The sequence below is a fragment of the Nuphar pumila genome, chromosome 5 (assembly GCF_984573655.1).
Source record: "Nuphar pumila chromosome 5, dmNupPumi1.hap1.1, whole genome shotgun sequence".
NCBI classification, from domain to species: domain Eukaryota; kingdom Viridiplantae; phylum Streptophyta; class Magnoliopsida; order Nymphaeales; family Nymphaeaceae; genus Nuphar; species Nuphar pumila.
This window is the reverse complement of record NC_143253.1, coordinates 122,720,597-122,746,591: the sequence shown is the minus strand read 5'-3', so window position 1 is coordinate 122,746,591 and position 25,995 is coordinate 122,720,597. Positions and strand designations below refer to the sequence as shown.

General features: G+C 36.5%; 1 protein-coding gene across 2 annotated transcripts in view; it reads right to left on the bottom strand.

The window, feature by feature from the left end:
* LOC149838470 (RNA helicase family protein) overlaps positions 1-25,995 on the bottom strand; it is a 63,190-nt gene that overhangs the window by 13,320 nt on the left and 23,875 nt on the right. Inside the window, exons 2-10 of one of the 2 annotated variants that reach the window (XM_090006608.1) lie at positions 25,152-25,297; positions 21,495-21,594; positions 21,204-21,416; positions 20,767-20,862; positions 18,472-18,747; positions 16,576-16,779; positions 16,325-16,480; positions 15,535-15,627; positions 12,079-12,293 (exon numbers count right to left, since the gene is read on the bottom strand). In XM_090006608.1, the coding sequence (XP_089862734.1) occupies positions 12,079-12,293; positions 15,535-15,627; positions 16,325-16,480; positions 16,576-16,779; positions 18,472-18,747; positions 20,767-20,862; positions 21,204-21,416; positions 21,495-21,594; positions 25,152-25,297 (1,499 nt within the window). Of the gene's footprint in view, positions 1-12,078; positions 12,294-15,534; positions 15,628-16,324; positions 16,481-16,575; positions 16,780-18,471; positions 18,748-20,766; positions 20,863-21,203; positions 21,417-21,494; positions 21,599-25,151; positions 25,298-25,995 lie in introns of those variants that run through there. The other variant, XM_090006609.1, reaches the window with a different exon arrangement.

The following is a 25,995-nucleotide window of genomic DNA, read 5'->3' as shown; positions in this document are numbered from 1 at the left end:
AATGACACTTGGAGTGGTTAACGGCTTACAATCTGTCATGCCTGCTCTGCCAAGAATGTCCAACGTGTATTTGTGTTGAGTAAGGATAAGGGTATCATTTCTGTTATCAACTTCTACCCCAAGAAAATATCGCAGCTCTCCCAAATCTTTCATCTTAAATCTCTGATTTAATAACTTCCTCACCTGCTCAATGTGACTTTTACAGTTCCCTGTGATGATGATGTCATCAACATATATCAACAGAAGAGTAGTGACTCCTTGTTCATTGTGAATAAATAATGAGTGATCCAAAAGAGACCGAGAGAAGCCATGCCGTTGTATTTCTAGAGAAAAACTGTCAAACCAGGAACGAGAAGCTTGTTTCAAACCATAGAGTGCTCTCTTTAATTTGCATACATATTTTTTGGCGTCTCGTTCTGCATATCCAGTGGGTTGTTCCATGTAGACCTCTTCTTTTAAATCCCCGTGTAAAAAGGCATTTTTTACATCCAGCTGGCTCAATGTCCATCCATGTTTAATGGCTAGACTCAACACAATACGAATGGTCCCCATCTTAACTACAGGGCTAAAGGTTTCATCAAAGTCTTGGCCTTCCTCTTGTGTGAATCCCTTGGCTACAAGTCGAGCTTTGTACCTTTCGATGCTCCCATCTGGTTTATATTTTATTTTGTACACCCATTTTGACCCAACGACATTTCTGTTCAGTGGTCTAGGCACAATCTCCCATATGCCACATTCATGTAAGGCCTCCATTTCTTCATTCATTGCTTCTACCCATCTTCTAGAGCTCGCGGCTTGATAGAACATAAGAGGCTCATCCTCTTTACATATGGATGTCAAGAATAGCTGAAAGTCCAATGAAAAATTTTTATAACTTACCCACCTGTCAAGCGGATGTCGAATCCGTGAAGATCTTCTGATATCCATTTGCTGCGAAACAGATGATCCAGAAGGATCCGTGTTCATACAAGGAATGGATGAGGGTTCTTTCTCTCGCCGAGTGTATACAATACCCTTATACCTTGTTGGCTGCAAGTCACATGTGACAGTTTCCTCCGTTTGGGTCTCATTGGCTGAATACTCATGTGGCTCATTCTGACTGCAATTTTCTGAACATTCTACTGTACCATTGGAGAAGAGTTCTGAATTTAACCATGGGTAGTATACCTCAATGCTGGAGCTTGAGTTATCAGTATCCACCATAGTTGAATTATTATCCTGATCAGCAAAGTTCATTTCATCGAAAATAACATTCCTTGATATTTTGACACGCTTACTCAGGGGATCATAACACCTGTACCCTTTGTAATCTTCGGCATATCCTATAAACCTGCATTTCAAAGCTTTATCTTGGAACTTGTGCCTGAGTGAGCTATCAATGTGCACATAACAAACATACCCAAACACACGTAATTCATGATAATCAGGTTGTATGCCAAAAAGAGAGAAGTATGGTGACTTATTTTCTAAGATATTCATGGGCAAGCGATTTATCACATGAACTATGGAGTGGAAGGCCTCAGTCCATAATGATGTAGGGAGATTGCTCTCGTGCATCATGCTCATTGCAGTCTCAACAATATGTCGATGCTTCCTCTCAGCAATCCCATTTTGTTGAGGTGTATGAGGGCAAGACACTCTTCTCTTTATCCCATTATGTTGAAGAAAATTAACAAAATCACTCGAGGAGAATTCACCTCCTCCATCACACTGGAAATTAAGAATGTTGGTAGAGAAATGATTTTGAACGAAAGAGTGGAATTTCTGGAACAATCCAAAAACTTCTGATTTGTGCTTCATAAAGAATATCCAAGTATAACGTGAATAACTATCAACGAAAATAAGATAGTATTTACTGCCAGAAAAAGAAGTAATTGGAGCAGGACCCCAAACATCTGAACAAATGACCTCAAATGGCCTTGAAGCTCTTTTATTAATGGAAGCAAAAGGTAAGACATGACTCTTACGTAAATGACAGCTAGGACATTTTGTATCAACGACTTCTGAACTCAGACTGGACTTAGGAACAAGATTATTCATGACAAGTTTTTCAATAAAATGGCGACCACAATGGCCAAGACGACTATGCCAAAGTCTTGGCTTATTACTTTCAGAAACATTAAATAAAAAATCAGAATCAAAGACTTGGTGAGGCTTCAAGGATGAATAGTTGGGATGAATGAAGGATCTTCTTGGAAGATGTACATGTTGCCCCATCGTTTTCCTTCAGCGAATGTCCTCCTCGTGCGAAGATCCTTGACATAAACAGAAGAGGGAGTAAATTCAACTGAAGCATTTGCATCATCAACAAGCTTTGAGACAGAAACAATGTTCTTTTGAATATTAGGAGCATGGATGACACTTGGAAGTTTAAGAGAGGACTTTGACATGTGTATAATGGCATTTCCAGTATGTGAGATGGCATGATGTGATCCATCCCCTGTGACAATGCTATTCTTTCCAACATAAGGTGTAAGAGTCAAGAGTTTACCTACATCACCTGTAACGTGAGTAGCTGCTCCAGAGTCGACATACCAAGTTCTTTTGTCATTTTGTTTCATATTCAATCCTGCCAAGGCTACCAACAACAACTCTTTTACTTCTCCATCCTTTCTAGCCTCTGCTTGTGGAGCTTTTCCTTTGTTTTGAGGATTAAACCAACAGTTCGCTTTAAAGTGCCCTTTCTTGTTGCATAGGAAACAGGTGGGAATGGGTCTTTGTCCCTGAACATTGGGTGTTGGAAGTATGCCACGACCTCCATAGTTATTTCTCCCTTGTCCTCCTTTTCCTCGAAAAGAACTTCATCTACCTCGACCATAACTCATTCTCATAGCCAACACATCTTGTGTTCCGGAATTCCCATGAAAGGCTTCAGAGGAACCTTTCAGATTCATCTCATATTGCAACAGTTTTGCACGAAGATCTTCAAACTTTGGAAGTTCTGGTAAACATAGTAAGGTTGTCGTCATAACATGGTAATCTGGCCCCAATCCACTCAAGGTTTGTTGTACTTTATCTTTTTCACTGACAAGACACCCAACAACAGCCAACTGATCTGTGATGCCTTTCATTTTATTCAGATATTCCATAATAGACATGGAATCTTTCTTCAGCATCTGAAATTCTCGCTTAAGAAACATAATTCTTGCCTCAGAGATTTGTGAATATGTTTGAACTAACATATCCCACAGTTCCTTTGCCGAACAATCATCAGGAAGAGCAATAAGGACCTCCTGTGAAAGAGTTGAGGTAATATACGCCACTAACGATTGATCCCTCTTCATCCAAGCAACATATTCTGGATTCTTGTGAAGAACAACAGATTGTTCTCCTTTATCATCGGCCTTTTCTTGCGAAAGAAATTCTGGAGGTGGTGGAATCGATCCATCCAGATGACCAGAGAGGTCCTGACTCTTTATAAACGGGATGATCTGTCTTTTCCAGGTTAAGAAGTTACAGTTATTCAGTTTTTCAGAGACTAGTTGGCCGAGGAAACTTGAGGACAGGCATGAATTCCCATGAGTAAAATCCATTTGATTGAACTGACACTTAGGTATATAAAAGAAAAACAAAACAAACCACTGCTTTGAGTACTCGACCAGTGAAAATACTCGGCTGACAGATGTTGACAGAAAACAGAAAACAGAAACAGCAGGGATAAACAAACAGCGGACACTTCTTTTCAGAGCCAACGAAGACAGAAAAACAGCAAGGATTAACAAAGAGAAAACAGATTAACAAAAAGAGAATACTCGGCTGACAGATGTTGACAGAGAGAGCAACAGTGATTTGCAGACACTCCTTTTCGAGTCAACGAAAACAGAAAACAGCAGGGATTAGCAAAAGAAAAACAGATTAACAAAAAGGAAAAACACAGAAATCTGAAATGAAAAACAGAATCACGATGATAGAATCTCAAAGGAAAAGGGAATCTGAAATGAAAAACAGAATCACGATGATAGAATCTCAAAGGAAAAGGGTTTCAGAAATAGGAAAGAGGAAAGAGTTTCAGAAATAGGAAAGAGAAAACCTGTCCTTGTGGAACCGACGTCAACCAGCCTCTTTTAGATCCACACAGATCCACTCACCTGTGCCTTCCGTTCCCTGATTCACGTTGATGCCTCAGTCGAGTTTTTCAGAAATAGAAAGGAGGTAACATGTGCCTTACGTTCCAGATTCACGCTGCCTTACGTTCCAGATTTACGTTGATGGACAAGAAACGATGCAGCCCACGCAGATCCAGACCGAGGTCAACCAGCCTCGTTTAGGCCAACCACACTGATTCACGCACCTGATGCCTTACGTTCCCAGATGATAGCTCTGATACCATGTGAGAAATAACGCTCGTTATTCTTTGCATGGTCCTGTCATCTGCAGAGAGAGAAGAGAGAGAGGGAGAGGGAGAAAGAGAAAACGATATCAAGAGAAAAGGGGGTCAGTCCATCGTGACTGCCCTCTCATTCTATTAATACAATTAGTGTGTAAAACTAGGGTACGAAAATACCCTTTAAAAGGAGTTAATATACATTCTATACTAATTGGATCGGGTCAGACATATACAAATGACTTCTTCTTTTCAAATTGTTATTGTGATATTCCTCTAAAATGTTTTTTATTTTTGAAATTTAAATCAACAGCAGGCACCTCAGATTTCTTTTTTTTTAATAGTTTTGTTGTGAAGGGCGGGAAAAGAAGAGTTCTCTTTTGTTGAAATTTACACATTTTGCTTCTCCCGTATCTGGACCTGGGTCTGTTGGGTTTACTTTGACTCAGTCAGATTCAGACCTGGGTCAAAGTAAACCCATGTATGAATCATGGAGCCAAGTTTGTCCAAGATTTCATATATATATATATATATATATATATATATATATATATATATATATATATATATATACACCCTCCCACACCCAAGTTTTTTTAAAGTGTCATATCGCCTCACCCACACCAGTACTCACACCCGCACCTATGTGACATAGCTTCACAAGATATGCATGGGTCTACTTAATTTAAAATCAAATGTTTTTTCCTTCTTTGAAGAATTTCATATGATGGTCAAAAATCAATTTCAAAGTAGTATTTCTATTCTTAAATCCGACTCGAGTGGGGAATACATATCAAATGAGTTTCAAAATTATTAAAAGAAAAATAGAATTTGTCATCAAAGATTGTACCCTAGAACTCCTCAACAAAATGGGTTGGCATAAAGAAAGCATAGGCATATCATGAAAACCGCTAGAACCCTACTTGTTTGTAAAAATGTTCCTAAAAAGTTTTGGGAAGAAGTTGTTTTAACTTCAACATATTTAATAAATAGAATGACTTATTCGTCTTTTCAAAATACTTATCCATTTGAAAAATTATTCAAAATGTCACCCAATTTCAAAAGATTATAGATTTTTGGTTGTAAATGCTTTGTACTTTCTCACAAGAATGATAAATTGTCTCTAAAGGCAATTGAGTGGGATAAACGCAAAAAGGATATAGATGTTTTGATTCTAAGAATAACAAACTTTATTTGTCCAAGGACATGATTTTCTTAGAAAGAGAAAATGATTTTGATAAAGCAAGTAACAAAGAAGTAAACTATGCTTTCTTGTTTGATTTCTAGCATAAGCATGAAATAACTCTCATGAATCAAATGATTGTGAATTAAGTCATGATATCGCTTTGAATGATAATAATACTTCCTTATATGATCAAAATCCCGATAATGGTGGTTTGGAAGTATTCCACGATAATGATAATTAGTTGAGAACCCCTTTCAAATTATTCAAGTTTATACCTGGCATAGTCAAGAAAACCAAACAAATGCTTATAAGAGATACTTCTAAGACCTTTCGTTAAATAAAACCCCTAATCAAGATTTGTCAAATAGAGACACCACACTTAGGAAATCCAATAGAACTTCCATTCCACCTAATAGGTATGTATCCTATGAATCCTTCTCACCAAACTACAAAACATGTCTTATAACTATTCATTCCTATCCTGAACCCTATCATTATAATGAAGTCAAAGATTGTTCTCATTGGATTGAAGCTATTAATCTAGAGTTTGAAGCACTTCGTAGGGCCCATACTTGGAAATAGTAAATTTACCTTTAGGAAAGAAATCTATAAGATGCAAATGGGTTTTTAAAGTTAAAACTAAAAGTGATGGAACCTTAGAATGATACAAAGTTAGGTTAGTTGCCAAAGACTATTCACAACAATATAGAATTGTATACGAAGAGACATTTGCCCCTATAGCCAGAATGACTGTTGTTAAAACTCTCATAGTTGTTGCATCCACCCAAAATTGGCCTATCTACCAACTAGATGTGAAAAATGCATTTTTCAATGGTGATCTTAATAAAGAAGTCTACATGGATCCTCTACCTGGTTTTAAGATTGAACAAGAAAAAAAATTAAAATTAAGAAAGGTTTTGCATGGTCTTAAACAAGCTCTTAAGGCTTTGTATGACCGATTTAATATTGTTATGATAAATTTGGGTCTTCAATCATGTTATACTGACATTGTTTTCTTTGTTAAGAATACAGGTACAAATATTGTGATATTGTTGTTATATGTTGACGACATGATAATTACAAAAAGTGATAAAAAGGAAGTTAGTGAAATTAAATTTGTTTTAAAGAAAATTTTTGATATGTCCAATTTGTGTTTCTTAATATATTTTTTAGGTATTGAGGTTGCTTATTCTCCTAGAAGATATATCTTATCACAGATGAAGTTGGCAGCTCATATTTGTGCTAAGTCAGGTATTTCTAACGACAAGAAGATGGAGACTCCTGAGGTTGTCAATGCAAAATTAAGACTTGAAGATGGGACTGTTCTTGAAGATCCTACACCGTATAGACAGCTGATCGGGATCCCTCACCTGCCTATCCATTACCAGACCCGACATAGCCCATGCGGTCCATGCAATCAGTCAATTTCAGCATGCTCCAATGACTGTGAACATGAATGCAGTATTATGAATTATTTGATACATTAAGAACTCAATAAGCAAAGGGTTTTTCTTATCCACATCCTCCTCTTTGAATTTGCTTTATTATATTGATGTTAAATGGGGAAGAAACCCTAATGATAGAATCTCAACTACTGGTTTTTTAGTTTTCTTGAAAGATTCTATAATTTCATGGAGGTGCAAGAAGCAGCAAAAAGTACCTTTACCCTCAACTGAAGTTGAATATTGTGTGTTGGCTACCACAACAATGGAGCTTGTGTGGTTAAAAAGTTTTCTCAAAGACATAGAAGTAATCATCTCAAATCCTTCGAAGATGTGTTGCGATAATAAGAGTGCAATCTAAATTACAAGCAATCACATCTTCCATGAGTGAACCAAACACATTGAGATGGATTGTCATTGTGTACGCGATGAATATCTTAGAGCAACTATTGAATTGCCACATATTACATCGGAGTACCAACTTGCATATTTCTTCACTAAAGCTCTTGTTGCACCTCGATTTATCTTCCTCAACAAATTTTCGGTAATTTTAACATAAGTTTGAATATATACATATATATATATATATTATTCTTATGTAACAAGTAATACCCACTAAGGGTATTTTTGTCTTTTCTATTCATTGTAATAGTTGTTGTCCACTAAGGACATTTTTGTATTTTCATTATTTTTTCTCTTTTTTGTATTTGTGTCATTATCTAACGAGACCATAGAGTTGTTGGAAGATCCCAGCAGTCATAAATATGACTGTTAGGAGCTCCCAATGACTCCTTTGGGAGCTCCCACTTCATGGGTTTGCTTATAAATATGGGACTTCTAGTCCCCATTTGTTAATGTTTCTCTAAGCATTTTATGTGCAATAAAAGATATATCTTTTATGTTGTTGTGTTGATCTTTTTTACTCTTTGAAGTCTTGTGTAGTGCCCTAGTGCTTTGTGTATTATCCCATATTGGGATTGTAATAGTGTGTACACTTTGTTTTGTATTTCCGCATATTTCATTACCAATATAAGTATGTATACATATCGTAGTCTGTCACTACGATATGTATTGTACAATACATACAACATTGGTTCACTTATAAAGTGAACTGAACATGTTGGTAGCATTACATAAAAAAAGCATTAGACTTCGATGAAAGAAGACTATCAAGAAATAGTGGAATAAGCCTAGTAGACCAGACCGACAAAGCTCAACAGTCAAAGTGTGGGCCGGATCTAGTATGCAGATCATGCTCTCAATTATATCCAAGTCTGGATATAACAAAACCCAAATGTCAAACTTTGACCTAAGCATATACCTCAATCTGATTCAAACCCATATCTAATGGCGCAATAATTCTTGTGTGCAATAAATCCCTTCCTCAAGAATTTTGATGATTATTTTTTCAGGAACAGGGGTGAGGAGCCACTCACATCAACCAAATAAAGACTTCCTGTCATCCTTACTCAGACCAGTGTGTCTGCCATTGCATTTGATGCGGCCCAACCAGAGTTACCGGAAGCTTCTTAGGTAGGTGGGGAAGCTCGCTTCCCGGAAACTCACTTTGAAAGCGCGATACTCCTCGCTTCCGAAACTTCATGGGAATCTCAATTCCCCCACACTTCTATGCTTCCCACATGCATGGTCTATGTTTTCTAATATGCTTTTCTCACGTTTCTTTTCATGTTTTTCATGTTTTTCATGTTTTTCATCTCACACTTTCACTCACTTCCCATGTACTTTCTTTAAATTGGTAACCATCATTGTTAGATTTTAACAAAAATAACTCTTTTACTGAAAAATCATGAAATATAAGAATGATCAATTTTATTTTAGTTTTTATTTGTTTCTTGGTCGATTCCTATTCAGTTACCATATTGTTTATTTTTTATTCATATTTTGCTTTCAAATTGATTTCCCTCTTCCTATAAATTTTAAAATGCCTCGTTTCTCGTTTCCGCTTCCCATATCGTTTCCCGCTTCCGCTTCCTAGTTTGAAAACCTTGGGCCCAACACTGATTCCAATCCCCAACTTTGACCTACGTGATGGAAGTCAACTTAATAAAATTGTGCCACAAGACAATGAACCAGCACCTGGTATTGGGCAATCCGCTCATCCAGAATACAGTACCCAGCCTTGCATTGATTAATCACCCCAAACTCATTAGACTTCGATGAAAGAAGACTATCAAGAAATAGTGGAATAAGCCTAGTAGACCAGACCGACAAAGCTCAACAGTCAAAGTGTGGGCCGGATCTAGTATGCAGATCATGCTCTCAATTATATCCAAGTCTGGATATAACAAAACCCAAATGTCAAACTTTGACCTAAGCATATACCTCAATCTGATTCAAACCCATATCTAATGGCGCAATAATTCTTGTGTGCAATAAATCCCTTCCTCAAGAATTTTGATGATTATTTTTTCAGGAACAGGGGTGAGGAGCCACTCACATCAACCAAATAAAGACTTCCTGTCATCCTTACTCAGACCAGTGTGTCTGCCATTGCATTTGATGCGGCCCAACCAGAGTTACCGGAAGCTTCTTAGGTAGGTGGGGAAGCTCGCTTCCCGGAAACTCACTTTGAAAGCGCGATACTCCTCGCTTCCGAAACTTCATGGGAATCTCAATTCCCCCACACTTCTATGCTTCCCACATGCATGGTCTATGTTTTCTAATATGCTTTTCTCACGTTTCTTTTCATGTTTTTCATGTTTTTCATGTTTTTCATCTCACACTTTCACTCACTTCCCATGTACTTTCTTTAAATTGGTAACCATCATTGTTAGATTTTAACAAAAATAACTCTTTTACTGAAAAATCATGAAATATAAGAATGATCAATTTTATTTTAGTTTTTATTTGTTTCTTGGTCGATTCCTATTCAGTTACCATATTGTTTATTTTTTATTCATATTTTGCTTTCAAATTGATTTCCCTCTTCCTATAAATTTTAAAATGCCTCGTTTCTCGTTTCCGCTTCCCATATCGTTTCCCGCTTCCGCTTCCTAGTTTGAAAACCTTGGGCCCAACACTGATTCCAATCCCCAACTTTGACCTACGTGATGGAAGTCAACTTAATAAAATTGTGCCACAAGACAATGAACCAGCACCTGGTATTGGGCAATCCGCTCATCCAGAATACAGTACCCAGCCTTGCATTGATTAATCACCCCAAACTCATTAGACTTCGATGAAAGAAGACTATCAAGAAATAGTGGAATAAGCCTAGTAGACCAGACCGACAAAGCTCAACAGTCAAAGTGTGGGCCGGATCTAGTATGCAGATCATGCTCTCAATTATATCCAAGTCTGGATATAACAAAACCCAAATGTCAAACTTTGACCTAAGCATATACCTCAATCTGATTCAAACCCATATCTAATGGCGCAATAATTCTTGTGTGCAATAAATCCCTTCCTCAAGAATTTTGATGATTATTTTTTCAGGAACAGGGGTGAGGAGCCACTCACATCAACCAAATAAAGACTTCCTGTCATCCTTACTCAGACCAGTGTGTCTGCCATTGCATTTGATGCGGCCCAACCAGAGTTACCGGAAGCTTCTTAGGTAGGTGGGGAAGCTCGCTTCCCGGAAACTCACTTTGAAAGCGCGATACTCCTCGCTTCCGAAACTTCATGGGAATCTCAATTCCCCCACACTTCTATGCTTCCCACATGCATGGTCTATGTTTTCTAATATGCTTTTCTCACGTTTCTTTTCATGTTTTTCATGTTTTTCATGTTTTTCATCTCACACTTTCACTCACTTCCCATGTACTTTCTTTAAATTGGTAACCATCATTGTTAGATTTTAACAAAAATAACTCTTTTACTGAAAAATCATGAAATATAAGAATGATCAATTTTATTTTAGTTTTTATTTGTTTCTTGGTCGATTCCTATTCAGTTACCATATTGTTTATTTTTTATTCATATTTTGCTTTCAAATTGATTTCCCTCTTCCTATAAATTTTAAAATGCCTCGTTTCTCGTTTCCGCTTCCCATATCGTTTCCCGCTTCCGCTTCCTAGTTTGAAAACCTTGGGCCCAACACTGATTCCAATCCCCAACTTTGACCTACGTGATGGAAGTCAACTTAATAAAATTGTGCCACAAGACAATGAACCAGCACCTGGTATTGGGCAATCCGCTCATCCAGAATACAGTACCCAGCCTTGCATTGATTAATCACCCCAAACTCATGGAGGCCGATAGAGTTAGAACACCAGGCCGCGAGTGATTACTCTTTTGTTGGAATAACCTAATGGATAATTGTTTGCCTAAGATAGACTAAGAAATGGACCAGACATATCCAAATTGACATTATTCAAATGACACCCCTTGGACATGAACCAACCCGGCCTCAATTTCCCTACCAATGAACAAACTTGAATTGGAGAATATAAAATAATTTAAACAAATATTAGCTCTAATTTTATACAAGAGTTAACTGACTCTTGATGCATAAAATAAATATGGCAGGTGTTAGAACTTATAGGAAAGGTTCAACAAAATGAAACAAATACACTGTCAAATACAGAGTAATAAAATGAAGAGAAGCATAATTTTATAATAGAGTTAACCGATTCTTATTGCATAAAATAAAGATGGCCAGAATTTGAACTTATATGCAAGGATAAACAAAATGAAATAAATACACTGTAAAATAAAGAGTATTGAAATTAAAGAGTGCCACAAATACTCATTAAATGAGGAATGTAGCACAAACCCCCAATATTTCTAGCTTTGATTGCAATGAGTAGAAAAAATAGTCACCATCTCATTTATGTTCTAATACAATTCAATTTTGTTAAACTTAATGCTGTTTGAACATGCTGATAATGGTGGATGTGATCAGATACAAAAACAAAGACCAAAAGAAAAAAAATATATCATATGATTGCAATTATTACTTAATATCTGCTTAGTGAAACTTTGAAACTTTAAATGCAATCCAAGTATTTTATAAGTGATGCGAAAGGCAGCAAAGAAAAACACTAAAGAAGCAGCTAACGTAATATACCATAGAAGTTTATAATAAAACTTTAATCATGAAATGACAAAGAATACAGAAGCAGATCCAAAAAATCAGAATCTTAGCATTATACACTACTTGCCTTGTGCCACTTGGTGGTCTGTCAAATATTTCACGCTGATTTATTGTAGGCATAGAACCATGTAAGGGAAGAAGTAAAATTTTGTTAGGATTTCCTAAAAATCTGTTTCCTTTAATTTTCTCCAGTAACTTAGAAATCTCATCCCAGCCAGTAAGGAACACGAGAATTGCTCCATCCCCTTCAGATCGGCAAACATACTCGATTGTTGACTCCACCTTGACAATTAAATAAACAAAATAAATGAAGTTTTAAAGATGAACTAACAATGAAATTAAATCAATCTACCAGGAATGAAGTCGCAAGAATATTACCAACTATTAACCTTAAAAAGAAACATAAACTACACCACTAACGTCCAATGAAAATAAGCATGAAAGATAACAAAATCGACAAACAAGTGAAGCAAAATGACTTCTTATCTCAAAAAATCATTTAAGAACTTCACAATAACAAACATATAAAGCTGTCAATAATTACAAATGTGCATTCCCTGAGAAAACCATATTACCAAACTTGTCAAGGGATGGCTGTAGAATGAGGACCCTAAAGTAAATGGAAATAAATCAGCTTTCAATACAACATGATGAGTGTATTGTGATACTGCCACTTCCATTATAAACAAAAAGGATGCGGGCTTGAAAGCTACACAAAGATAAATTGGACTGGTAATGGTCATATGTATACCCTTCAGCGGTAAGTTTGTGCCTTTCTTGGGAAACTTTTTATCCTTTAAGAAAACAAGAACCCACAATTGATTTGCAGCATTGAATTTGCTCGCCAGACTGACCTTTTTTGGTTAGGGATCAACTCTCCTAAACTCCTAAATAAATTATACTGTAATAGAAGAAATTGTTTATCTATGTCACATAGGTCCAGGTGCAGGCACGAGGCACAGTCGGTGTTCGAGGGGTATGATATGAAAACTTCTAAAAGGATGGTGTGTGTGTGTGTGTATATATATGTATATATATATATCCCTGTCACCAATATCGCAGATATTTTGAAAATCTCGCGATATTATCAGCAAATCCAGGTCAGCCGATAATAGCAGCAAAATACAGGAACAAAAATACCGTGATAATATCTTGATATTAAAGCGATATTTTGAAAAAAAAACTTATTTAGATATTTTAACCGCAAATTTTGTATTTTTTTGTTTCTTTTTACTGTTTAAAAACTTTTCAAAATTGTTTCCATATATTTTTCCAAGAATACCTATTATTTTCTTATATTTCTTATTATTTTTCATATTTTTTGTACATTTTTAAACTCTCAAGATTTTCCAATTTTTGAAAATCTCTCCGAGAAAATACCTTGAACGATATAGGTGACTATGATATATATATGCAATACTTTTAAAAAACCGTGATGGTATCGTTGTATTTTCAGGAAATGATATTATAGGTAAAATATCATGATATTTTGAAAATATTGCCAATTTGATAATATCACGATATTATCAATTATTGTTACTGTTTTTATTTATTTTCTACATCTTAAATGTGTTTCTCTTCCTGATTTTGCATTTTTTACTTATTTATTTTATTATATATGTATTTTATTATCTAAACATGATATTTTCTTACTTTTTTGTTATTTTTATATTTTTTTATTTTTTTTAAGACCCAATATTTACTTGATATTTTTTCGAGAACTATCACCAAATCTATAATATCACAAGAAATAGCCCAGTCGAGATATAGCCGACACCGAAATTTGTGACTATGATATATATATATATATATATATATATATATATATATATATATATATATATATATATATAATTTGTAGGTACAAATGCCTCCCTTTTTTATTTTATCCATTTTTTGGTTGTTTTTCATGAAACTAACCTTACAAATGTGATCTACATGTTTTCTTAGTGAAATAGACTCATAGATCATCCAATTACAACAAGTAGGCAGGTTTTTTAAGGCTTCAAAAATCAACAGCCTACAATATGTGACACTTTCCAAGGTCATAAAATAAAAAAAAATGATTCGAAAGCCGACCCCACTATTTTGGGCATGATGAATCCATCTATAAGGTCTGATTTGATCAAAACAGCCTGTGCCATGGAGATCCAGAGGTGTTTGAAACTACATATCTTTATAACAAACATATTCACATATATATTAATGCAATTGCAATTGTATGTTTTTAAGTTTTCAAGCTTTTCCTTTTAAACATGGAGAATTTTGGACTAGGTCAAAGTTGACAAAGTTTATAAGCAGTTTGACCACACCTTTTGTGTTTTTCACACTTTAGTCTCGTGTATTCTTGTCTTTGTCATCCATTTTATTGTGTTTTCTTCACTCTTTGGTCTCATATTTATTCTTGTCTTTGTAATGCATTTTGTTTCGCTTTCTTCGTACCAGAGTTGCCAGTCGGGGAAGCGGGAGCAGGAAGCGATGTGGGAAGCGAAAGCGAGGCACTTCCAAAATTTTAGAAAGCGGGAAGTGCAGGATGACTTAGAAGCGAACCAGGAATCGTCTCAGAAGCGACCTAGGAAGCGAACCAGAAGTGACATAGGAAGAGAGGGGAAAGCAAAAAAAATAAGAAACACACAAAAAATAAAAAATAAGGGGAAGCAAGCTTCCCTTAAATGGGAAGCGGGCTTTCCCTAAATTGAGAAGTGTGTTTCACAATTTTTTTGGTGCTTTTCAGCACGTTTCAGAAGTGCCACATTTTGCGCTTCCCCATATTGTATGGCGCTTTCGGTAACCCTGCTTCATACTTTGCTCTTTACCTGTAATAGGAAGCGCTCATGGTTTTACTTTAGGAATCCAAGTTAAAATGCCCTAGTGTTGTATGGTAGCTTAGTCAGGATACTTTAGGGACTCCAGTTTAGACTTCCGGATTGTTGTGCTTATATTTTGTTTTTTCTCTTACCAATGAGGTCAACTGCAGCGCACAGTTGCACCCCTACCCTAGTTTCATGTGAAGATTTCTATCTATCATGATATAAAGAGACTAAAAGATATTTATCCTTCTAAAAAAGAGTGTCTCCTGTATTCCTATACTTTTTTTGTATACTTGCTCTTGCTAATGAAGTCAGCTGTAGCCACCTCTCTCTCTCTCCACATATTTTCTTCCTATCCTTTGCACCTTCCAAGCGAAAAGACAGAATTTCTCTCTCTCCATATTTGTCTTCTTTAATTTCTTTCTTATTTTTTCCACTTCCTTCTTCTTTCCTTACCAAAATCACCCGAGTTTTGTTGATATCTTGTATTATTCAGTCTGATTTCATCTTACTCCTGTTGCTTTTCATATTTGAAAGGAGGATGGGCCTAACATTCTCGAAGCCAAGTAAACAGTATAAAGAATAAAGTAATTTAAGTCAAACATGAGAACATAAACTTACCAAGAAATAAGGAAATACATATAGATAAAGTAAAAAAGCCAGAGTAAAAGTTGCAAAAATAGCAATTTTAAAAGTACAATACATCTACTTACAAGACCCAAATCAAGTTGACTGCCAGACCATGCTTCAAGGGAGCGTCGTGTAGTTGTACTATAGTTTCTGTAATGGGAATTAATATCAACATCCTACAATACCAAGCTCAAATCAGTCCATTGAGTATTCAAAAGCATTTGGAAACAGATTACTATAGAAAAGGAATAGTACATACAACACAAAAAAATAGTGGAAACCACACACACACACACATCCCTTGGAAGGGTGGGCAATCTAAAATATATATGGCCTTTCAGTGGTAATTATGCATGAGATACTACATCATTTCTATGAAAAAAAAAAACATGCTTAAGCATCTTCTAGTCATCCTAAGCAAACTAGGCATTGAAAGGCAACTAGGCAATGCTTTTGGATTAGCAAAAAACTTAAAGTTTATGGACTAAAATCTGGAGATTATTACAAACTTATCTAATGATCAATATTAGAGATGTACATAAAACGTCACAAATTTCTATCATAATAAATATTGAGAACCCACCATAGAATTGGCTTTACTACGGATGATCAGTTGCACCAATGTAGCCACTCGAGATTATGGTGACTACTCAAATCAAAGTGGCATGGCAAAAGACCTACCATGCAAAATTGAGTCATAGAGCCCCATGGCTTAGTTTAAGTTGGGAATAATTCTCCCAAAGATTGGCATTGCAAAAGATCTACCATGCAAAACTTATAGGCAAAATTTAGTCATAGGGCCCCATCGCTTAGTTTAAGTTGTGAATAACTCTTCCAAAGGAAAAAAGGGCAGGAAAAACCATGGTGTCATACCTCAAACATATCACTCAAAGGGTCTTTCTTCACTTCTGGTTGTTTCCTTCTCCTACCAGATCCTTGGAAGTTATCAAATTCTGAGTCATTGATGCAGTAACGAGTCTTCTCAAGCAAGTCCTCTAGAAATATTTCCTTTACTGGAAAAGTGAAGCCCTAAATAAATAAGTAGAAAATATTATAAGAAACTACAGAACAGCAAAGACAAATGACATTCTCAAAGTGGTTGCGTCAAATATTTTAGTAGTCACCGGTATGTGAATGGTAGGGGCATTTCCAAAATATTTGGAGAAATGTTCAGCATTGATCGTGGCACTCATTAAAATAAGCCGTAAATCTGGACGACGGGGAAGTAGATCACGTAAAATTATTATTAGGAAATCCTCATTAATGCCCCTTTCATGTATTTCATCCACCAATAAATGGCTAACACCAGACAGTTCTGGTTCCTGAACCTGTTGCATGGCATAAAAAAACATATCAAAAACAACAGTGAATGATACAAAATTTAACTACAAAATATTATAGTCTTAACTTGAACAGGAAAGAGTTGCTACAAAGTTTTTTCTTTCTATCAGCTGAAATGCAAACTAGCAGTTCACAGTGAAACAAGCACAATAAAACCCACAGTTGATAGCATTTTGGATAAAAAAGAAAATAGATGTTGCCCGGGCTAAGAAAGTAAATCCCATCTGTAGAGCATGACCAATGCTTATACAATAAAATCACCAGATGATTGGGAGCAGGTAAATTTCACCCTTTGGTATTTGCAATATTTGCTAAATACGGGTCTATGTCACCTGGGTATGGATGCAGTTGCGGGAGCAGGTACAGTTGCGGGAGCAGGTACAGATACGGTATGGAGGGTACGACATGGCAATTCCAAAAAATGTGGGTATGGGGACACGGATATATATATATATATATTAAATCACATAAATACAAAATAAATTCAAAATAAACTGAATATAATCTAAATATATATGCTATATCTAAAATATATATTATATACTGAAAATATTATTATAAATTATAAATTAAATACAAACTTGTATGTACAGAGGGTAAAATGGCATGTCCGGGTGTCGATACGGGGATGTGTGTGTCAACACAGGTACGGAGGACAAAATGGAGTGTCCGGGTACCATAGATACGGGTGTGTTCTTATACCTTCCCAATTTGATTTGATGCATTTAAAAGAAGTCTCTCAAGCAAGTTTAAGGAATTTAAAAGAAGAGTTAATTGTAAAAAGGAAGAAAAGTATGTGTTGCAGTATCTTGCAAAAATTAAGTGTATTTGTGATCAATTAGATCTTTTTCAGCACCTGGTCTCCGATGGAAGTAAAGCTTTCCATGTTTTGTGTGGGTTTAGTGACAGGTACGAGAACTTTGCTACTAGTGTCACAACAAAGCCACCATACCTGTTGTTTGCTGAATTCAGGCCTATGCTTTTTACAAATTGAAAGCATATTTAGTAGTAAGAAAAAAATTGATTCTAGTAAATTAAATACTCATAAGGTAGAGAGGGTCATGAAGAAGCAATGCTAATTCTCGCTAGAAACAGCAGGAACCACCCAAACATTGCTAGGATAGCCACACAAATCACCTTAGCATCAAATTGTATGGTGCTATATGAACCAACTTTTTTTTCTTTTCTTTTTTTTCCCTCCATAACATTCAAAAGTAGAGGGGCAGGGTCGAACCCCTAACCTCAGATAGATGAACCAGCTTTCAACTGAGTGTAATCTCCACAATCCACATAGATGATTTAGGTGAGAACTCCCAAGTTACAAGAGGAAACAAAAAACATTGAGAAACCCATCTCCTACAAATACTATGTTACAACATTTTACAAGGCCAAAACAATCATCTGAGTCATGAAAGGCTAAAATGTTATGGTACAAGCCTATTAGGGCCACTTCAAGCCACAAAAGGCACCAAAAGGAGGTGAAAATAATGCGTACAGTTGGAACAAAAAATGATTCAGCAAATCACCCAAATTACAATAGATAACCAGAATATACACTTCAGCTAACTGCAACATCCATAAAATTGCAGTATGAAGCCAACAGCTAGAACTATACAGTGAAAAGAATGCAGCAAGAATCATTATTGAGAGAAAGACAGAGACAGAGAAATGTTTATTACCAGGCGACGAAGAAGCACGCCAGTTGTACAAAATAGAAGTTGTGTTTTTGTTGAACGCTTTGCTTCCAAGCGGATCTGGTAACCCACAGTTTCACCAAGATTCTCACCTCTTTCAGATGAAATACGTGCAGCAACAGATATGGCAGATATCCGGCGTGGCTGTGTACATATTATGTTACACTTTATCCCACGCAGAGATTCAATTTCCTCCTCTAGGATAAACTGTGGCAATTGTGTAGTTTTGCCACAGCCAGTCTCTCCTGAAACAACTAAAACCTGCAGAAGTCCAAATTAGAGCAGTGAAAAGGACACTTTCCTTCTGAGCAATTATATGATGCATGGTCAATAGAGAGCAAATGCAGAAAAGCACAAGATCAAGATCTTCAAGTAACATTAAGAATTACAAGATTAAGTTCATGCACTCTAGTATATGAAATTAATTGAAGGTACCAAAATAGTTAAAAAAGATCAGGTGCCTGTAATTGAATCTGATGAACAAAACTTTCACAAGATTATCAAGAAACAAACTTAACAGAAAATGAACAAATACCACAAACAGGAAAACAAAAACACTAGGGATGAAAACAAACTTTGAAAAATTATAGACCCAATGCAAGAACGTGACACAACACATATACGGTTGGTATGACATGATAGTTACCAAAAATTAGCACATGTATCTGTCGTTAATCCAGATCGAATACCATATGAAATGGGCGGAGTATCAGAAACCGTAGCCAGAGCTGCTATGGAACTAGTTGTGCGTAAAACACGGCCATACACACATAGATATATATCTATGTAACATGGACACTCCTAAAAGGGCATCGTACCTATGTCGGTGTGGGTGTGACACTTGGGCACAGCTTCTGCAATGTTGGTTATGGTCAACCACACGTGGGTCCGTTTTTTGTCTGAAACCCTGACCAAGTCCAGTTTCGTCCACATTTTACACATACACACAAATGCGGACACACCCAAGAACGCACACAAACACCCCACATGCACACACATGCACACTCCATGCCATGCACATGCGCAAATGTGCACATGCGCACACACACACATAGTGTAATGCACCCATTGCATCTGCACCCATGTGATATAGATGTATATGTATACTTCTTAACCTAAAGCAATAAAATATGAATATCATGTCAAGTACAAACTCTTGAACAACAACTCTAGATCACTACATTAAAAACACTAAAATAATAAACTAAGTTAAAATTAAAATGTAATATAATTGATGACAACTTTTGAGTTTTAAAATAAAATGCAAGAAAATATAAAATAAGTAATCAAGATCATAAAAGGAGAGTTAACGACACAATGTTGACTGTGTCCATGAAGTGTCATGGAGTGTTCAAGTGCCGTGTCTTGTCAACACGGGATATGTGTGTTAAGTGAAGTGTCTGTGTGACATAGATTATAAAAGAGAACATGAAATAGCCAAACTAAACCTAGCACTAATATGAACCTCCATCTAACTGAAATAAAGGGGAAAGAATTGGGAGAAATGGAGAAAAAAATAAAAAACTACATACCACCCATCACCATTTTCATTTCCATACAAGTTTCAAGTGCCAACCTCAGCCATACAGTCCACATCAAATATTCAGAAACTTGAACTAAAGAAAATGAAGTCACAAAATCAAGTCTTACGAGAATATCGAATCAGTCATTAACAGCAATGAAGTCACAAAATCAAGTCTTACGAGAATATGAAATCAGTCATTAACAGCAATATCTTTCAATTGGGAGCTTTTGAAGACCTAAGTTGCAGCAAAAAATATTTCAATCATGGTCATCATCAATTTATCCCAACACTGTGAATATTCTCCAATTTATGTAAGCTAAAATCCAATCAAGAATACAAATGGAGATTTATCGTCCAATTATCATATATCCTGGAAAGAAACCAACCATGCAAAGTGCTTACCAGTAAGCCCAGAGATCACCACATTTTTGAAAGAGCATATTCAAACCATACTAGAAAATCTAAATGTGGAGGATCCCACCAGATGCCATTTGCATTTGGCAAATGCAATCCCCCTTTTAGAGAGTATATATGATCCAAAGCCTAAAAGGTACATCTATCTACACAAATTTTTGAACCTATGTGTAAGGCCTTATCATAAAGTACAAATAGTGGGAAAAATGAGACAATACAACTAACTGAAGACTAATGAAGAGAAGTTAACTGCATATCCAAAAGGATCAAATTTTACATGCCTAAATCAATAAATGGGAGACCAAATGTGAAAATCATAAAGATACCAGATACCAGCGCACCTGATTATCAGCCACTGCTTTCAAAAACTCAGATCTCATGTTGTAAGCAGGCAATTTTTCCCGAAAAGACTGCATCGCCCTTGAACCAGCGGTGGCCTGCACACAAAATGAAAATTGGAAGAAATAACAATTAACTCCCCTGTTGTCTTTTCTTTCTTTACCCCTTTTCCTGTAGGTATGACAAACTTAGCATAGCAAAATGAAAGGAAAGGTAACTTAACTACCTTAAAGCTTAAACATAAAATGGGATGATGACAAAAATCAATGTAAACCAGCATAACTGGTACCAACAATATGACACATTTATAGATGATTTCCATCTTCTAGTTTGAAATTTGTTAACTATATGAAAAACATTCTTTCAGCCCACCCTCCAACCCTAAAAAAACCAATGGATCCCTTCAAAACAAGATAGAGAGAGAGAGAGAGATGCAAACCTTCAAGAGCTGTTGCTTGTTTTTAAGCTCAACATTGGCCTTCTCCATCGCAATGTCCACCTTGATTGTGTTATTCGATGTTTTTGCAGCAGAAGTGAAAGCTTGTGTGCTTCTTTGACTAGAAACACTACAAGAATCATCACTACGAAGTACCTCTGAAGAGCTGCCCAAAAGACTTCCAACTCTTCTCTCAGTCTCCGTGGACATATGAATCTGTACAAAAAAGGACAATTAACATGAATAGTTTCAAACTACAATATATCTTCATCTGTTATGTCATTCATAACTCGCCTCCTTTCTTGTAGATCCATGTCGATCATCTAGGTCTGCTCGATAATTCGGCAATGGAATCTTGCTCACAACAAGTGTCTTTCCCTTGTTATATGCATGGCTTCCTTTCCAGAACAGCAAAAGAAAAATATATTAGTTTCAGATTGACAAAATCATTATGAGATGTAGCCCTCACAAGTAGCAGTTGCATGGAAACTCACTGGAAGAATAATAGGGAAAACTAATACACAAATATAAATGAGATGCTACCTATATAATTATGACATCATTCATGAGCCTCCAACCAAGCCTGGCTCGGCTGTGGCCTGCCCACCCGTGGGCTGGGAAGGCCCGACCGAGTTGAGCTCGATCATTACCGAGCCCAGCTCGGTCCCCGCCTTTTGCTGGTCGGACGCAGCCGAGCTGAGCCCAGCTCTGTACATCGTTGACATGAGCCCGGCTCAGCCCGGTCGGCTCAAAATAGGTACGGGTTCGACCCATGCAACTCAAGCATTGCTTACTTCAATGAATTTTAAAAAGGTTTCATCGTTTACTTCGCAGCACGATAATATACCTTTTAGCGCACCTCATCAGTGCAACGGACGTGGCACGTGCACCAAGGCACGAGCCCTTGATAACCTACGCTCGAAATCGTCAACGAATCTGACCATCTCCGAGGTAGGAGAAAGTTGCATACAAGGACAAATGGTAGAACACTTCACACACACACACACACACACACACATATATATATATATATATGCTTTTAGGTCAAGAACGTAGTTTTGCGTATTTTTGTTCATTTAAATTCATGTCATTTACTTTGCCACCACGCTATTACGTGCACAGGATACTGCTTACGTAATTTACTTAGCCGATGTACGGTTTCATACATCGTACATTGCTTACGCAATTTATTTAGCTTGATGAGTGGTTTCGCGCATGGAGTCTGGCATTATGTCATTTACTTTATCGTCGCGTTGTTAAGTGCACAGGCTACTGCTTACACAATTTATTTGGCTGATGTACAGTTTCGTACATCGTGCACTGCTTACGCAATTTATTTAGTTGATGTACGGTTGCGTACGTCATGCATCACTTAAGCAGATATTTAGCTTGACGTATGGTTTCGCACATCGAGTCTTGCTTTATGTCATTTACATTGTCGTCGCGTTATAATGTGCACAGGCTTATGTTTTAATATATATATATATATGGCTTTATAAGGTACGCAGTTTTGCGTACTCCTGCCTACCTTGCATTTAAAGATGCGGATTTGTGCATGCTCGCCAAATCTTTAAAGAAAAAGAGAATTTCATGCAAGATTCCAATGTTTGTAATATTCATTATTTCAAAAAGGGAAAACAAATATTTGGCGGTTGCTTATTCGCAACCAAGACTTTCCCTCAACCCTGTATAGCCCTAAGAGGTACGTACGGTCTTTTGTTTTAATATCCAAAAATGACTCGGATATCCCCGGCCTAGAGCACGGGACGTTGACATTTTCTAAACAAAGTTGGGGTTTCTTTCTGAGAAACCAATACCCCTTTCATCATAGCGATACTATCAGACATGCACGGCATGTTGTACTATGATGATTGGATGAGAGGTTTATGGTAACCTCATAATGTGCAAATGTGCAATGATATAAAGGAAATCACATAAATGGTGGCGATCGCCTTCACAGGCAAGATGTTCAAACTAGTTTGAAATAGAACCTGACATACTCATTCGTCTATTTGATTCCGTCAAGGGAGATGACGGGATGGTATAAAAACTCTGATGGACAGGTTGTTAACAACTACGCTCCTCGAGTAGCAATTGATTCGATGTCCCCAGTCATCGAAGTTAGGCGACGGGGCTATCGAATATTATCCTAGGTGATAGATCCCATGGACTTATGCAAAAGTTGGATGCATCCCTTACCACGAATACCTCTAGGGAATTCTCTCTTGGTCGTTAATCGTCCCCTTTAGAACAGACTCAGCTAGCAGTCTCAGTTGTTTATACGTTTCTCCTGTGCATACCCTCAGGATAGTTAATATCGAAACAAAGTCTCAGTTGTTTATACGTTTCTCCTGTGCATACCCTCAAGATAGTTAATGTCGAAACAAAGTTATCATGTTCATTTTACTTATATTAAATTGCATATCACGAATGGAACAACGCATGTGTTAGTCTTGTTTTAAATTGTAATAGCTATGCACCTACCAGATTTTCATCAATCTGACATGTTTCATGGGTACATGTGATGATTAGGTCAGAACGGCAGGTGATGGCGTGATGATAAGATGACATCAAGATCCCACTATTTTTCTGGCATTTTGTTCTTGAAACATGTCCTTTTTATAAATTTTGTATAAGGTTTTCCATAGAAAATTATGTTTTTGTATGAACTCTAAATTATCAAAAACCTCATTTTTTTTAATCTATATGGTTTCAATGTTTGTACGGAGATGCAAATCCGTTGCGTAAAGGAAGGTTCGCCATAAAGCACCCAAGGTCCGTCGGCTTGTTATTTCAAATACCATTTTCCGTTGAACTGCCATTTTAAAACTCTGAAAAATGAAGGATTACAAGGCTTTTCAAATTTTTCCTAAAATTTACAAGTCCGGGATTTTGGGGCGTTACATGGATGGTCGATCCAATACGGTAGATCCTTTAAGGATACTAAATTCGAGGGCAAGATGTTGCTATTGAATAAGTCATCTTCTTGCAAACTAAATGTCCATGTCCTCATCTTACTTGGAGATTGTGATAGAATAGGTAAAAAATCAGTTCAGCATCCTTTCATCATGCATACAAACCGGCTGGGGTCGAGTCATTCTGAAGAACACAGTTTAGGATTCCAGCCCCACACCAAGAGCAAAAACTTTCAAGTGGCTCATATTGTTGGACAACGTCATTGCCCAAAATAACCTCCAGAGCATCGGCATTGAATTTGATAGCTCTACCATTATTCTAATTTAGAGAAGAATCAGCAAAACACATTCTATGGTTCTATCAATATTCTCAATGGTTTCTCAAAACAGCATGGTTGGAGGTGTCACTAGACTTGGAGCAACAAGGTTGCATTTGAGAATTACTCCTTGGTCCATTTTCCAAGACCAAAAAATGGAAGCCCATTTGGAATGGTCACTGCTATTGGCTAGGCAGAACGTTCAATTTGAACATAAAAATAGGATATTCAAAGGTTTGTCTTCTAAACCTGAAACCATTCATTTAGCTATTCAGAAGCACATTCACGCGTGGTCTAAGTGGCCTGACAAGGATATTGTATGGAAAGGCCATCTAGAATAGAAACCATTAACTGTTCAGCGAACCTATTGACTATACTGGTGACCTCTCATCACTGCTTTTGTGCAAAAAAAAATCATCTCCAAAAAAAAGGTGTATATTTTGATTGTATAACATCCTAAAGCATAACACTTGATTTCACATTTTCTACAACTAGGGAGAGTTTAATTATCTAGCTTATGTTGTAACCAAACATAAACTCAAATTGATATAAAATTATAATGCAGGACCAAACTAGGGTATTCCCCCAATATCATTGGAAAACATCTTCTATGAGAACAATGTGCAAATGATAGCAAACAGTTATTAACTTTTACACAATCGCAAATATGAGAATACCATAAAAAATGAACAAAAAATGGTATGATTCCTCTTTCTTACAAGTAAAGTCCCAACTTTTGAGCCATCTGTTCAAGTGTCTGCTGGCCTTCACGTCCATAGTTTCGCCTGACTATCATTTCCTTCTCTCCTCCCAGATTCATTTGCTCCATCTTAGTCCACCATTCAGTCTCGTCCAGCTTTTCCACCTGAAAGCAATAATGGCATAACATATGTCACATTTGGTTTAAGCAATTACTAATGCTTCATGTTGTAAGGGTGCATTTGGATATACAAGTTATTGCAATAGCATACCTTATTACCAGATTTCTCCTATGGAGAAATTACATAATAATTTTCCAAATCTTACAAAGAATATTTAAGTAATAAACAGAATGTTGTAATCATGAATGCTTTGTTTTTCAGATAATTGTAAGAAAGCAGTCTCGCTCTCGCTCTCTCTCAAATTAGATGATTTGGAGAACCATCACATTTCTTTGAGTCTCAATTTAGATGATTTGAAGAACCATCACATTTATTTAAATCTCATCAACAATACATGTACAACTTAGATTATCTGGAGTACCACCAGACAACTTGAGCACCACTGCTTTCTTTGAACCTAATCAACAAGTTAATCAGGCTTCTATCTCCCAATAATGTTTCAACTTTCCTTTTTTTTGGGTATAAAAAACACACCATCACAAATAGCCATATGTGTCACTAACCCAACTCCTACTAAGGCAAAGAGGAACCGGTACAATAAGATCTCATTGTTACAGATGAATGACCAAAATCAAAATCAAGGTTATGCTCGATGATATCGAATTTAACTTAACCAGATCCCACTTGTGGCTAGGAAATACATACCAGTGTTAAAATGATACACCATATCATGTGCCATTTT